This window comes from Diplotaxodon limnothrissa, linkage group LG5, assembly GCF_057381915.1.
Source record: "Diplotaxodon limnothrissa isolate DT_005_m linkage group LG5, D_limnothrissa_male_GT1.1, whole genome shotgun sequence".
NCBI lineage: Eukaryota > Metazoa > Chordata > Actinopteri > Cichliformes > Cichlidae > Diplotaxodon > Diplotaxodon limnothrissa.
Genome location: NC_140600.1, coordinates 18,202,347 through 18,214,847, shown reverse-complemented (window position 1 = coordinate 18,214,847; position 12,501 = coordinate 18,202,347). Strand labels below are relative to the sequence as shown.

General features: G+C 42.9%; 2 protein-coding genes across 4 annotated transcripts; one reads left to right on the top strand and one right to left on the bottom strand.

The window, feature by feature from the left end:
• Positions 1 to 718: 718 nt before the first annotated feature.
• LOC146632058 (uncharacterized) lies at positions 719 to 1,546 on the top strand. Its single transcript, XM_085354020.1, has 3 exons — positions 719 to 830; positions 914 to 1,281; positions 1,370 to 1,546. The coding sequence occupies exons 1-3, from the start codon at positions 719 to 721 to the stop codon at positions 1,544 to 1,546; spliced, it is 657 nt and encodes a 218-aa protein (XP_085210146.1).
• A 4,868-nt stretch (positions 1,547 to 6,414) lies between these two features.
• nab2 (NGFI-A binding protein 2 (EGR1 binding protein 2)) lies at positions 6,415 to 11,582 on the bottom strand. 3 transcript variants are annotated; one of them, XM_085354019.1, is made up of 6 exons: positions 10,671 to 11,582; positions 10,393 to 10,526; positions 9,567 to 9,622; positions 9,374 to 9,484; positions 9,027 to 9,212; positions 6,415 to 6,585 (listed from the first exon to the last, which is right to left on the bottom strand). In XM_085354019.1, the coding sequence occupies exons 1-6, from the start codon at positions 11,580 to 11,582 to the stop codon at positions 6,488 to 6,490; spliced, it is 1,497 nt and encodes a 498-aa protein (XP_085210145.1). In that variant the 3' UTR covers positions 6,415 to 6,487. The 3 variants fall into 3 exon arrangements, with proteins under 3 accessions (XP_085210145.1, XP_085210143.1, XP_085210144.1); XM_085354017.1 differs by having other exon boundaries at positions 9,015 to 9,212; positions 9,374 to 9,488; positions 9,571 to 9,622; XM_085354018.1 differs by having other exon boundaries at positions 9,374 to 9,488; positions 9,571 to 9,622.
• Between the last annotated feature and the right edge of the window lie 919 nt (positions 11,583 to 12,501).

The window sequence follows — 12,501 nt, the reverse complement described above, 5'->3', positions numbered from 1 at the left end:
GGCGACATTTGAACTTGATACCGTAGATGCATCTACAAAAAATTTTGGACGAGTTCAAATCTCAGTGACCTCAACCTCAAGGTCAGAGGTCAAGTTTTCGGAAAATCTCGTGAATGTGAAAACTCAAGAAGGAAGTCACCTAGGATTTTGAAATCGTCTACTAAAAATCTCGGACGAGTTCAAATGTCAGTGACCTCGACCTCAGCTCTCATCTTTTTGTTAGCAGATGACACCTGACCTGTAACCGGACTAATCTTGTCTGTCGCATGCTTGTTTCTTCTTTTTGTTGGAGTGTCATTTTTATCAAACGTTATAACTTCTTTAGAGGTTGACAGGTCAGAGCAAAATTATCTAGTGAATTAGAGCTGCTGCATTTTTTTTCCACATAAGTTTTCAATCCTTCATATGTATGATTCATGTCATTCCCATTAGCTTCAGCTTTATTTTGTCTTGAGTGCTAATTAGCAATCATCCTAACATTGTAAATCACGGTGATCAGCCTACCCCAACTTTATTATCATAGCAGGTTTTCCTGCTTTGCATCAGCCTTAGATTAGAGTACTTTTACTCAAAGCACTGTGATGTGAAACTCACATGTTTATTTCTGTAGTTTGCATCTCTTCTCAACAGCCTATTTAAGATTTGTATACATGTCCATTACAGCTCAGACTTAACCCTTCTGTGCAATTCACTACATGCACTTCCTGGAGCTGGTGAGATGGAGGAAGCTTACAATGAGCTCTACCAGCAGTTTCTTCGCCTGAGGTCACTTTGTCTGAAACAGGCAGCTCTGCTGCAGCAACTCACAACAGCCCTGCAGAAACAGCAAGGTCTGCATATGAAAAAACACTAATGCTCTAAAACAGCTTCTCAGTCGTAATGCTTCAAACCTTAAACAACTATTTTTGTGCAGGTGCATCTATTCCTAATGGAGAATTAAGTAATGTGATGTCCGTTCCTGTTCAGTTTACCCATGAAATCCCTACATATCTCCTTGAGAAACCTCAAACATTAACATCCGTGACACAAATCCCTGCAGCACAGTGTGGCGCTGATTACCATTCAAGAAATACAAAGAGCTTCCCCGATCTCCTTGCTGATGATATGACCAAGCTCTGCGTTGATGTGCCCTCTCAAAGAAAGGAAAGTGTTAAGGCGGAGAACAAATTCCCATTGTTGCTACCACTGGACTCCTTGGCGTGCCATGGAGCCTCTTACAATGAATCCAGAAATTCAAAGCAAAATCATCCTGCTGGAGACAGAACTCTACGCACAATCAGGGTAAAAGACGAGCCACGACTGTAGATATTTACACTGTGACTCTGATTTACTGCGCTCTTCACATACATCTTCTCTGTGGTTCTGTTAGATGCCTGTGATGGACTGCTGCACCCTGATTAATGACTTCCAAGGTGGATCTGGTGGGGCGATGTTGTCGGACGTGGCTCTGCAGTCTCATATTTGTGAGTTTTGCCAGGCAGTTTTCCCTGGACACACAACTACAAGAGGAGAGTTCCTACGACATCTGAACACTCACGTCACCTAGATTAAATGAAGTTTCCTCTTGACGTATGACTGACAGTATGTGTTAATATGATAGTCTTTGATGGTGCATGCATAAACCAATCAGTCTGATCCCAGGATTGAAACCTGCAGTTTAGCTTTTTGTCTCTGAATGAACTGTGCAGATGCTGATACAGCTTTTCGGTCTCTTTCGTCTAAAATGAAAGGCAGAAATAGACTTTAGAGCTTAAATGATCACAAAGTTCTGGGAATGGGCATATTAAATACATAACTTCATCTGATTTAAATGAGCAAATTTGCCCTGGTTAAACTGCAGTACGCATGATGTTGGTGGTCCACAGAGTGACTTTTTTAAAAAGCAGCTGTGATGGAAGCTGTCTGAAGATGCCCAAGAACTGACCCTGAGGGGGAGATCAGTCAAATTTATATCGGGTTTGCGTTTTGATTTTTATCAGCCTCTTCCTGGAACCTACTATAATAAAACCACCATGACGTCACTCACTCACCCATTCAGTCTGTGGACTGTTGAAGCCTCATTGAGCATTTTGGCTGTCACCATCTGGGATCCCCCAGGTGGGTCTTACTGAAAAACTGAGGACAGTGCACACCAATGATACCGACTTACACAAACCCCGCTTCACTGTCTGTTTTACTCTAAATGAGACCATAAATCATGAAACGAACATAATGTGAGGCAAGTGTTTACCGAAGTCTTAAATCAAGCAACGTGGCAACATTTTCTCAAAAACTTCTATATAATCTCTATTTATCTGTTCAGAGCATTCAGTAGAAGCAGTCTGTAAAGTCCATAGACTTTATCACTCGCTATTAATCATGGGTACATTACACCTAAGCTCTCTGTGTTTCTGACAAGACACCAGTAGCGTCTTTTCTTTAGGCTATGTAGCGTCAAAGTCAATTTAAGGCAGCTGGTCTTCTTGTATTCTGTGATGTTTTAATGCAGCTAGAAAACACAAACTTTTGCCAAATAAAAGAATCCACTGGATTTTATTCTAAATAAATCTAAGTGTTCAGGGGAATAGGCCATTTTCAATTAAGGTTTCTCCCAGTCCTAAAAGCTAACCTTTACCAATAAATAAAATAATAAATATATAAAATATATAAAATAATAAAATCATGGGTTCACAAATTCATGTTTATCTACTTTTGTTGGTTATTTAATTTTTGCATTGCTGATGAAGGCACGTATGGAAAATAAAACCCTGTGTTGTTCATGATCTCAAGTAACGGCTAGAAAAAAAGCAAGTAACTCTCCACATGGTGTCATCCTCTTCTAATCTAAAGCAAACCTGTTTAGATGGGTGACTAACCAGCTGATGGTTTATTGTCTGCTGGTTATGTGATGCTAATTTTACATACATCCGTTCTGGATGGAAATGTATTATTTTTTCTTAATTCTTATTCCTAAAAATATGCCACTATTTTAAACAATCTTTTTAAGCCTGGATGTGTAAATGATATCCATTAATAAAAAAGGTACTGATGATTGATATGAAGTTTTCTTGGTTATTCTTTGGAACCACATGTTTATTTGGAACTTTGTGATGTTGCCAAATAAACATGATATGCAGAAATGGCTCATCAGAACTATTCTACTAATCATCACGTCGCAAAAAATGTGAATGCTGATAATGTGAAGTCTTTTAACTTTTAACAGACAATCTGCAATTATTTTATGCCTTTAATCGGATCAGCTGTCTGTTGCTAAGCCGAGTAACAGAGGAAAAAAGACAGATCTAAGAATAGCCTAAAGATTTAACTCCCTAATTAATGGTGCTGACAGCTGATTGATGATGCAGCTCCCTTCATCTGTTGCCACATTGACTGTCTCTCATAATCACACACTAACTTGGATGTAATTGCTATCTTTTAAAAAGCTAAATGCATTTTTTTTAACATAAAAAATCACTATTTACTACTTTAGAAGTGGTCCAAATGGTAGAGGGATTGTAATTCAATAACAAGACTGTAGCTGTGCTTTGAATGTCAGCACTCTAGCATGCTCAGTGTAATCCAAGCCATGTTCATCCTCTGAGTGTGTTACCATGATAATATTTGCTATTTAGCAGTAAACCACAGAGCAGCTGTGGCTGATGGGAATGTCATGAACATAAGTGCTGGATAAACAGATCATTTGATCAGATGGAGGCAATTCATCCTATGAGGAACATGGATGTCTTGAGGTCAATTTCATTACTGTGTAGACATGGATTCACTGGCCACTTCATTAGGTACATCTGATAAACAGCTGGTTAATAGAAATATATAATCATCCAATCATACAGCAGCATTTATGAATGTAGACATGGTCTAAACTTTAAATGAGGAATGGTTTTTAGTCCCAGATAGGTTGGCCTGTGCTGATCTGCTGGGATTTCCCTCCATAACCATGACCTAGGGTCAACAGAAAATCGTTTGCAAAAGAGAAAATATCCATTGAGCAGCATTTCTCTGGTTGAAATGCCTTGTGGATGTCAGAGAAGAATAGAAAAACTGCTTTGAGCTGTCAGGAAGACAACAGTAACTCAAACAACCACTTACTGCAAACCAAAGTATGCAGAAGAGCATCTCTGAATGTGCAACACATCAAACCTTCATAGAGTAAAGCAGCAGCACACAGGAGCAGGTGCTCTTCCTGCTAGCTAAGAACAGGAAACTGAAGCTACAATTCATACAAAGTCACCAAAAGAAGATGGGAAAAATGTGGCCAGGTCTCCAATTCCGCTGCAGCATTCAGATTAATTTAATAAGTCTACCTGAGTACTGTTGCTAACCATTTCCACACCTTTATGACCACAGTGCACCCATTGTCTGATTTCTGCTTCATAAAGAGAAACATGCCATGTCACAAGGCTCGGATCATCTCAAAATAGTTTCTTGAGAATGGCAATGAGTTCCCTGTACTCAAATGACCTCCACTGTGACCAGATGTCAATCTGGTAGAGCACCTTTGGGATGTGGTGGAGCAGGAGCTTCTATTCATGGGTGGGGGGTTTGCAGTAACTGTGCGATGCTCTCATGTCTATTAGCAAGGTGCACCTAATAAACTGACAGGTGAGTATATTTCAGTCTGGATAACCAACTGAATGAGTCCCTGCACAGTAAAGCTCAGTTCAACATATTAAAACTGCAAATTCTTTTGATTTTTGTTACAGCAATGAACCTCAAAATAATTGAAAATAGCGAAGCTGATCCCTCCAGGTGGTCTGATTCTTGTGTCTGTGTGGTCTCTGGTGAAAAACAGCCGCGTGGAGGAGCAGTGTTGACATCACTGGCACAGGTGAGTCATGCCGGCATCGAGGCTTGATGCGGAGCGTCAGTGCAGCTAACATGACGACAGCAGAGGTGTTGCTGGCTTTGTGACGCAGCTCCCGCAGCCTCTTGCTCAAACAAGAGCTGCCAAGAAACAACTGAGTCTTTGTGGAAAACGATGCAACACACTGTAGCCTTAATCAGTAAAATAACATTTATTGAGATCTAACAAAATAAATAATCTGTTTGCAACAATGAACTGAGGAGGTTACTAATGCTGAAGAGACGAGCAGGTGTAATGATGCACAGCGGCCTCCCTCTACTCTGAGATTAGAATACAAAATCATAAGACTGTTACACATTTTAACACCCTGTGTGGGGCCCAGAGGTTGATTTCGCTTGTACGAGATGCTCAAGCTCCAGTAGATTTCTCTCCGTAAATTCCTGCCTGTGTTTTAATTCTCCTAATGTGAGATTAGGTATGTGCCTCAGATCACAGAAGAACTGACATACGGTTCACCTCGTTAATCTATGACTACAAAAAATATCATCCCAAAGACAAACTGCCATAGTGTGTTTCCAGTACACCTACAAAAAAAATCCAATCCATAAAAAAAATTATAAATCTTACAACTTAGTTTTGAATGTAGGTTTTTCAAAGGCTATACAATGGTGCCTTTAGTGCACGAGATTAAACTGCAGATGACAGAGAGGAGTAGCTGAGCTCAAAGCCGAATTCTTCCCCCCGCTGAAGGAACCTCGAGCGAGACGCTGTAACCAACCCTGAAAGCTGATTTCACAGTCTACACTGCTCCTGTTTCATGCCACGCAGCTTAGAAACAGTGCTCTGTGTACACTTTCACATAACGAAAGAGGACGAAATGTTGCACCATCATCACTTCAACCATGTGTGCAAGAGAAAGTTGTGAGCGAGGTGTGTTTTTATTTTTTGTTTGTTTTTTAAATCTGATGGGATGTAAGCTGATGCAGCAAAAGACAAAAGGCATCTCGTCCTCATAGCTGGGTTTGCCTGCATGCAATCTGGATGAAAACATGTTCCCCCAAAGTCTCTCTTAAAAATATTCTGTCTTTAACACCAGAACATCCGTCTGTTTCCTGAGAGTGAGGAGCTTCAGGGGGGGTTAATCCTACTGCTTTTATGCTCTAACTTCCTGCAAGTGTTATTAAGTACCTCTGCTAAACACAACTACAACGAGTCGCTCAGTGCGGAGGAACTGGAGGATTAGTTTCCAAAGTTGCAGTGCCCCCTGCTGTGGTGAGCCCGTTTTGTCTCAAGCAGGTGGCACATCCAACACACAGCAATGATCACAACAAAGTAATTCAGTTCTTTTTTTGAGCATTTTTTTTCTTATATCAGCTCAAATCTGTGGGACATTTTGTCCATGTGTTAAAAAATAAAACAACAAAAGGAGTCTCTTCCCTGTGTATTCACTGAATATAAAATCAAAAACATTTTCAACTTCATTCACAACCTCAGGATTCAGAAGTCACTGCAGATTTATAATATCAGTTGCTGGTAATTTCTCACATTTCCTGTACTGGCTTGAAGTCAGTAAGCGTCTTCCTCTCCATCAGATGTCAGTGAAGTAAACGTGGCCTGTTTACAAGTCTCTGATTGGAGCTCAGTGGCAGGGCAACGTTTGAGTTCCCTGATAAGCTCCTGAAGGTTTCATTTCCCTCGGTGGTTGGAGTCATCTTTGGTGACACAAGGGCTACTGCTCCTGCACGTTGCTATCGAGCTCTGCCTCTCCACTTTAATGTCATGGTCTGTGGAGAGATGCAAATTTGAAGAGAGGAAAGTACACCAGTCAGCCCCAACATTAAATAACCTCTGACAGGTGAAGTGAATACCAGTGATCACGTCAATACAATCTGGTGATCTGCTGGAAAACTTTTGTGTCTAAGCATTCATGTAGATGCTACTTTGACAAGCACCGACTGACTAAACAGTGATGCAGACCAAGTGTGACACCCCGAACCCAACACGCTGTAAAAAGGGATCAGGAATTACTATAGAAAAAACTCAGAGGTGCTGGTCTGATAGCCATACTCCACAGATTCCAATCTAACTGAGCATTCATGGGAAAAACACATGATTCATGGGGGAAACCCACTGGATCCAAACAAACCTGCTGCTTAAGTCACAGCTCTTGACTCCACATGATACTCCTACAGGTTCACACCGTGACGGATCAGGGATGTTTTCCCAGTTTTAATGCCCTTGCTGATCAGCAAGTACATAAAAAGCACAGAGCGTTAAAAACAACTCCAATCCAAAACAGTTGGTTTTTGGAGGATTAGATTTATTCAGATTGCCTGAATTTTCCTGATTGACGTAAAGGTTGAGGCTCGGTTAGAATCAACAGCACATCACTTTAACAAAAGACAGGCAGACGTCACACGGATGAGTATGAGTTAGGACTGCACAGCAATCAAGATTCAACTAGTGATTAAGGGCGTTTAAAAAGCCGTTTGGGGAATTCACCAAGAAGTTCTCCCACATGGAGTGAAGTCATCACGGTTTGTATGACCGAGCAGCTCAATAACAAAATGTCTCCAGAGTTGCACAGACAGAGATAGACTGAGCTGAATTATTATTTTTTGGCTGGTAATAAAGCAGCGATGAAGTCAGCAAATCAAGTGAGCAAGACAGAAAAGACATGAAGAAATAAAAACAGAAGAGGCCGATGATCACCGTGTTTTTGTAGCGAGCCGACGACGTAAACACACTCGTAAATCTATTTCATTTACTTGCTCCTCGGAGTGTGTGTGCATGTCTGCATAAGACATAAACAGCATTATTTTTAATATGAGAGAGAAAAAAAAATCACACCATCAGTAAAACATTGTATCATCGTGAGGATTTAAAAATAAATTATATACATGTAATGGAGTATGTGAACCCATATCCTGACTAGATAAGACGACAGCAAAAGATAAGAAAGCAGAAAGGAGCCAGTGACGTTGAGGGGAAGTGAGAGAAAGTTCTGATTAATGAGCGAAACACAAGAAGGAAACTTGGACGAGTGAGCGAGCGACAGGGAGAGAGAGAGAAAAACGACAAAGTGAGTGAGATCTGTGCCAGAGATGAAACATATGTCATTTTTTTTTTGTTTCCGCAGTCCTTTTGGTAGAGGGAGAAGATGTATAAAAAAGACTGTGCCATTTCCCTGCCCACAGGTTTTTATTTTTGTACACTGTCGCTTGGTGAGTCAATGCAACGCCCCTCCAATTACCTCCCACTCTTTCGCCCCCACGCCCCATCCATCCCGCCCTTCAGCCCACGCACCTAACACACTCTGACGTCAGCAGCTGCTGAGAGTCGGGGGGGGGGTCCGATTCTGCCGCCCACAGAGTACTTCCTATCCCCCCCCCCCTCCCCCCCCTCCCCGCCCCCTCATGTCTTTACTGGCTTCCTTCTCCTCGCCTCATCTCTTCAGCTGGCTATCACAGCCCAGAATGACTTTTTTTCCCTCCTTCTTTTCTTTTTCTGCGAGAAACTGTGATGCATCAGAAAAAACGCTTCACTAACAGGGTATTAAAGAAGTGCTATAACAGTGTAGCAGCCCCCCCAACCAGCTTCCCCCCTCCGACTCTTTTCCTCTCTATATATCGCTCTCCACCTCCTTCTGTTTCCCCTTCTAACTTCTATCCTCTCTAATTTACAGTCTGCTGAAGTTCAGATGCGCATGGTGGGAGGCACCTCGGAGAGATTGTGACTCACTAGAGTTCAAACTGTAGAGCTTTAAAATATTCATTGTTAGGAGAGGTTACGGAGTCTCTGTCTGTCATTTTCAATTCAACCCCACCACCACCATCATCTTCTGTTTTTTATTTTATTGTCTGTGTACTCACAAGATCAAGCAGGAGTTTGGCATTTTATTTATTTTTTAATTTAATGTTTTGGTTTATACTTAGAGGAACATGTAGATGCCTCTCTCACCTCTCTGTGATGAATATAAATGAGCAAACAGGACAAAAACAAATTAATTGGTGAATGTGCTAACTGGCACCCATACCTTCCTGCTCGCCACATGAGAGTGGATTAATTTTAAAAAAAAAAAAGGAAGAAAGTAAATAAATGTGTCACTCAAAATGTCAATCTCCTCTTTAACTGGTACAAAACTGGGCAAATATCACAAAATTTCCTTTATTCTCTGTGCAGTTTCAAATACATAATACTTGTAGGTCATTACTTGAATTGTCACCTGTGGCGTGAGCTCCGTCTGAACCTAGGCTGATCTTTCCCGCCCGGTCATGTGACACCATGCGAGCCAGTCTCAGCCCTTCGTCCATGAGCGTTTGCTGTATGAGGTGGCGACTCCAGCTGGCGGGGTTGGAGGTTTCAGTGTGAGGACGGGGAGATGGAGACTGGTTGCACTGGGAGCCCATGTCTACCAGAACAGACAGATCTGAGTTTTATTGCTGCCTTTAAAGAGTTTTTATAAAAACAAAAACACTTTGACAGATCAGTGCAAAAACCCCGCAAAACAAACAGGTTTTATTACTTTACAATTTATTTTGCTAACATCAGTCTGATTCTTCTGTTTTTTACCATGTGATACACTGTCCAGGCTTTCTGCAGATAAGCTGTCGTCATCTGCCCTCTGAGTCAAACTCTCGGATCCCTCCACTCCGAGGAGTGATGACACACTCTCGGGCACGACTCCCTAAGATACATCACACAAGCAACACTGTCAGTTCGGTGCTGATGAACCACTTCAGATGACTGCCAGTGCACCCGACACTCACCTCGAGCCTCGCTCTCTTCTGGGGCAAAAGGCTGCTCTCGTCCGGGTTCGTCCTGCAGTGGGGGGGACACAGTGGCGGCAAATGAGTGTGAAAAGCACATGGTTTCACCCCTCACAGAGGTGAGGGTTCTACCCACAGAGAAAGCTAATAAATGATCACTGCAAAATCAAGACAAAGGATTTTTTTCACTGTGAATAAGTTAAAAAAAATTATTTTTATGTGTAAGTAAAAGGTGTCTATTGTTAGATGAGCAGACTGTGAACTTGGTATCTATTTTTCAATCATCAACAATCGAGTATAATAAATTATGATGCTGAAAAACTGAAATATAATTACAAAACTACTCCTGTTTAGTTATGGTTTGTGTACACTGACTCATTCTGTTTGCCCCGCACGAGAAACGTATGTAAATGTTCTGTGCAGGTTAACAAACACAAGTAGTATTTGTGTACTCTTGCAACGGCTCAAAAGTTGGCTCATTTAACTAACAGTACAGAGGTCGGAGTTTGATTCCCACTGAGACGTGAACTAGGTTCACTCTGAAAATGAATCCACTGGTTGGTTGATGACTCACATAAATCACCTGTTGAACATGCTAAACACAAACTATAAAATCATTTCATTCAAGTTTTTTCACATGATGCTCCTGTCTCCTGTCTGAAATAACCATTGTATTCACTGCTGCGAATGATGTGGTCTTTATGGATCTTTCAAGCTACACTCCTGATTCTGTAACAGTTCTTTTTCTTTCTTGGTACACAAGCTCCATTAAAACACAGCAGGCGTGAGGTGTTTTGCTCTTCTCTGCAGGCATCTTCTTACCTTGCATGCTTTAGTGTGGAGGTGTAGGCACATTTTCTCGCCACCTGCCGAGCCAGAGAAAAGAGCTCCACCCGTCTCAGCAAAAGGGCATTGTCACGCATGCAGAACTGGGCTGCAGCTTCATTGATGATCAGCTGAGAAGGAAAAACACTGAGTGAAGAAGGGATGGACACTGATTGACATCTGATTAAAGCTGCACTCTGGTATGAAGTGCAGCTTTAATCAGGTATAAAATGTGTTGCGATGCATTAAAATCTTCTTCGATTTGATGCTTTTACCTCATGATGTGTGAGTTGCTTGCCTTCCCTCCTCTTGGAGTCAAAGCGCCCATAAATAAGACTGTATTTCCGGATCTCCTCTTCCTTGTTCACGTCCTGGGACCCCATTCTGAAGATGTGTCCCACAGTCTTTGCCATCTTCTTATTCATCCTCAGCAAAGTCTTCACCTCTGCAGGATCTGACCTAGGCAGGGTCGTGAGGAGCCTCTCCACAGTCTCCACCACGGCCCTCGCTGTCTCTCCATCCAGCTGTCCTCCGGGCCAGGCAGACGGAGCTGCCGGGGTGAAAGATGCAGAGGGGCTCGGAGATGTGGAAGGACCGGGAGGACATGTTGACAGTAGAGGTGGGCTGGATGGCTCCTCTTCTGTTCCAGGTGCAGAACCCAAAGTGCAGTTCCCATCATGCTCTGGGCTGAGCCAGTGTGGATCCATAGGAGAAAGTTTTTCCCTGTAGTGTGTGTCTGGGGGCTGTGGAGAGGCCTGGGAACAGGGGCTTCTTGGACTCCCGCTGTGCATTGGTGTAAGACACATCCGATCCTCTCTCTCACAGGGGGATCCTGGCTGCCCATTACTCACAGACTTTCTGGGCCCGCCAGCTGATCCACTTGTGCCAGTGCCATCAACTTTAAAGAGCGGGATGCCCCCAAGAGGAACATTAGCAACAGGCTGGCTGAAAAGGGCAGGGTTCGCCGCCCAGTCTCGGAGGGCCTTTTGCAGCCTACGCACATGCAGTGGCTTGGTGGCCATGCCAACTAGTGCCATGATCTCCAGGAACTCCTCCTCCGCTGCCTCGCAGAGCTGCTGGACATCGTCACCACCCTGCTGGATAAAGGTTTCATAGTAGGCCAGCAGGTTGGCCCTCTGGAGGACCCGATACAGCTGCAACTCACCAAGTGTGCGTGGCAGAGACATGGCACACAGCACTGGAAAGTTTAGGCAGGAGAAAGGAAAGACATGAACCTGCAGATGGAGAAATCCTGTACAAGTTAATTATTTAGATAAAGACTTTGGCATCTGGACCACACCTAGTATATACAGAATACAAAATACAAATATAGTCAAATAATAAAAACTGATAAACAGTTAAAAGCAAGTTTAAGCATCCCTTGGGGCAGAATAAGCTCCTATCTACTCATTATATGTTTCATGACTTAATCTTTGAATACACATAAATCGCTTTTTTCTTACCTTCTTTAGGTCAGGTTTACAGATGTGTAAAGAGGAAACCGGCGTGATTTAGCAAGGGTGTCGCTCCAGCCACCGATGTCACGGGTCGGATCTGCCAGAGCAATACTGACAAAAGAAATAAAACTAAAATCTCCTGATCGCAGACAGAACCGCATTCAGACTGCACTAAAGTGAAAACACTCGTTTTTTGGCTCCATTTCAAATAAAGCCATCGACTGGAGGTAATTGTTTACTATCCAGATGTTAAGAGGCGAGCACCCGAAGACGACGCAGTTATTATCCCATTCGTTTCTTACCGTCTTACCTATTGCCGACAGCTTCCTCGGCGCAGATTGGCGTAGTAAATCCCCTTTGCGTATCTTACCTCGTCTGAAATCACTGGCAGAAATCCTCCTCCGGCGCACCGTATTGGTTGCTGGCTGCCTTTTTGCTGTCTGTGTGGGCTGGAGAATGACGGGGGCGGACTGCAGCACGCCATCTGACCGAAAAAGAGCCTTCCTCTCCCGGTAGAGAGGCGGCTTTCAAATTGGAGATGTGGGTGGTGGTGGTGGGGGCTTGAAATTAACCCTCTGCGTCTTCAAGATTAGTCCTTTATGCAGAAGCTTTAGGGGGTTCCCACCGTTTTACTATGTCAGAGACTCCC

What these genes read in the sequence shown, in the direction of transcription:
- LOC146632058 (XM_085354020.1), top strand. Translation starts at nt 719, where the DNA reads ATGGAGGAAGCTTACAATGAGCTCTACCAGCAGTTTCTTCGCCTGAGG. An exon ending in AGCCCTGCAGAAACAGCAAG is followed by an intron (nt 831 to 913) that starts GTCTGCATATGA and finishes ATTTTTGTGCAG; the next exon opens with GTGCATCTATTCCTAATGGA. An exon ending in GAACTCTACGCACAATCAGG is followed by an intron (nt 1,282 to 1,369) that starts GTAAAAGACGAG and finishes TGGTTCTGTTAG; the next exon opens with ATGCCTGTGATGGACTGCTG.
- nab2 (XM_085354017.1), bottom strand. Translation starts at nt 11,582, where the DNA reads ATGTCTCTGCCACGCACACTTGGTGAGTTGCAGCTGTATCGGGTCCTC. An exon ending in CCTGGACAGTGTATCACATG is followed by an intron (nt 9,213 to 9,373) that starts GTAAAAAACAGA and finishes CTGTTCTGGTAG; the next exon opens with ACATGGGCTCCCAGTGCAAC. An exon ending in CGCCACAGGTGACAATTCAA is followed by an intron (nt 6,586 to 9,014) that starts GTAATGACCTAC and finishes ATCTCTCCACAG; the next exon opens with ACCATGACATTAAAGTGGAG.